At 49.0% G+C, this 894-nt stretch overlaps 1 protein-coding gene across 1 annotated transcript in view; it reads left to right on the top strand.

Moving 5' to 3' along the window:
• Positions 1-444, top strand: part of LOC116968955 (protein NLRC3-like) — a 3,271-nt gene extending 2,827 nt beyond the window's left edge. The window contains exon 3 of the mRNA XM_033015943.1: positions 282-444. Within this exon, the coding sequence (XP_032871834.1) occupies positions 282-444 (163 nt within the window). The remainder of the gene's footprint in view (positions 1-281) is intronic.
• The last annotated feature ends 450 nt before the right edge of the window (positions 445-894 follow it).

Below are 894 nucleotides of genomic sequence, written 5' to 3'. Positions count from 1 at the left end.
TTTCACTTGGGCAGTTTACACCCCAGCGGTATCACAATCACAATAATAATTTATTAGAAGTACATTTTGCAACATACGAGGAATTTCATTTGCCAAGTCAGTCATACAAACAAAAGTAACAAAACGCACAAAACAAATTTTAACATAAACATCCACCACAGTGACTCCTCCACATTCTTCACTGTGATGGAAGTTGAGAACAAATCCAATCTCTTCCCTATGTTCTCCCGCGATCGGAGGCCTCAAGCCCTCAGTTGACACGATGATCTTGAATCCCATAGCCGGTGGCGTTTTGGCCTTCTGCACGGAACGGTCATCTCCCGCATCGGGGAATGTCAGATCCCCCGCGCTCGGCGATCGAACCCCGCGTCGGGGCTGGTCGAGCCTCTGCGTTTGTTGATGCTCCCAACTAGCTTCTCCCGAGACTACGAGTTCCCGATGTAAAGTCCACAGGCAACAGGGTTGGAGCCATCCCAGGTAAGGGATCGACTCCAATGTTAAATCCGCGCCCGCGATGGGATCCCAAGGTCAGTCCAATGAGGCCTCCAGCTCCATCGATGCTAGGAGACACGATCCGGAAAGGAATCGCATCTCCGGCAAGGTAACACACTGAAAAGAAAGTTCCCGCTAGACCCCCAGTCCCTCCCCCCTCATAAAACAAACCAGAGAACATTTAAATTTTAACACACATCAAAAATAAAAAAAAGACAAAAAAGCAGACAACTGTTGGCGGGGCTGCCAATCTGGGTGGCAGTCGCCAGGTAAAAAGTAACATTAGCACATTTGCAGATGACACAAAGCTGGGTGGCAGTATGAACTGTGAGGAGGATGCTATGAGAATGCAGGGTGATTTCGACAGCTTGGGTGAGTGGGCAGATGCATGGCAGATGCAGT

The sequence above is a fragment of the Amblyraja radiata genome, chromosome 48 (assembly GCF_010909765.2).
Source record: "Amblyraja radiata isolate CabotCenter1 chromosome 48, sAmbRad1.1.pri, whole genome shotgun sequence".
In the NCBI taxonomy this organism is placed as follows: domain Eukaryota; kingdom Metazoa; phylum Chordata; class Chondrichthyes; order Rajiformes; family Rajidae; genus Amblyraja; species Amblyraja radiata.
The sequence above is the reverse complement of the archived record's forward strand: the minus strand, read 5'-3'. Positions and strand labels throughout refer to the sequence as shown.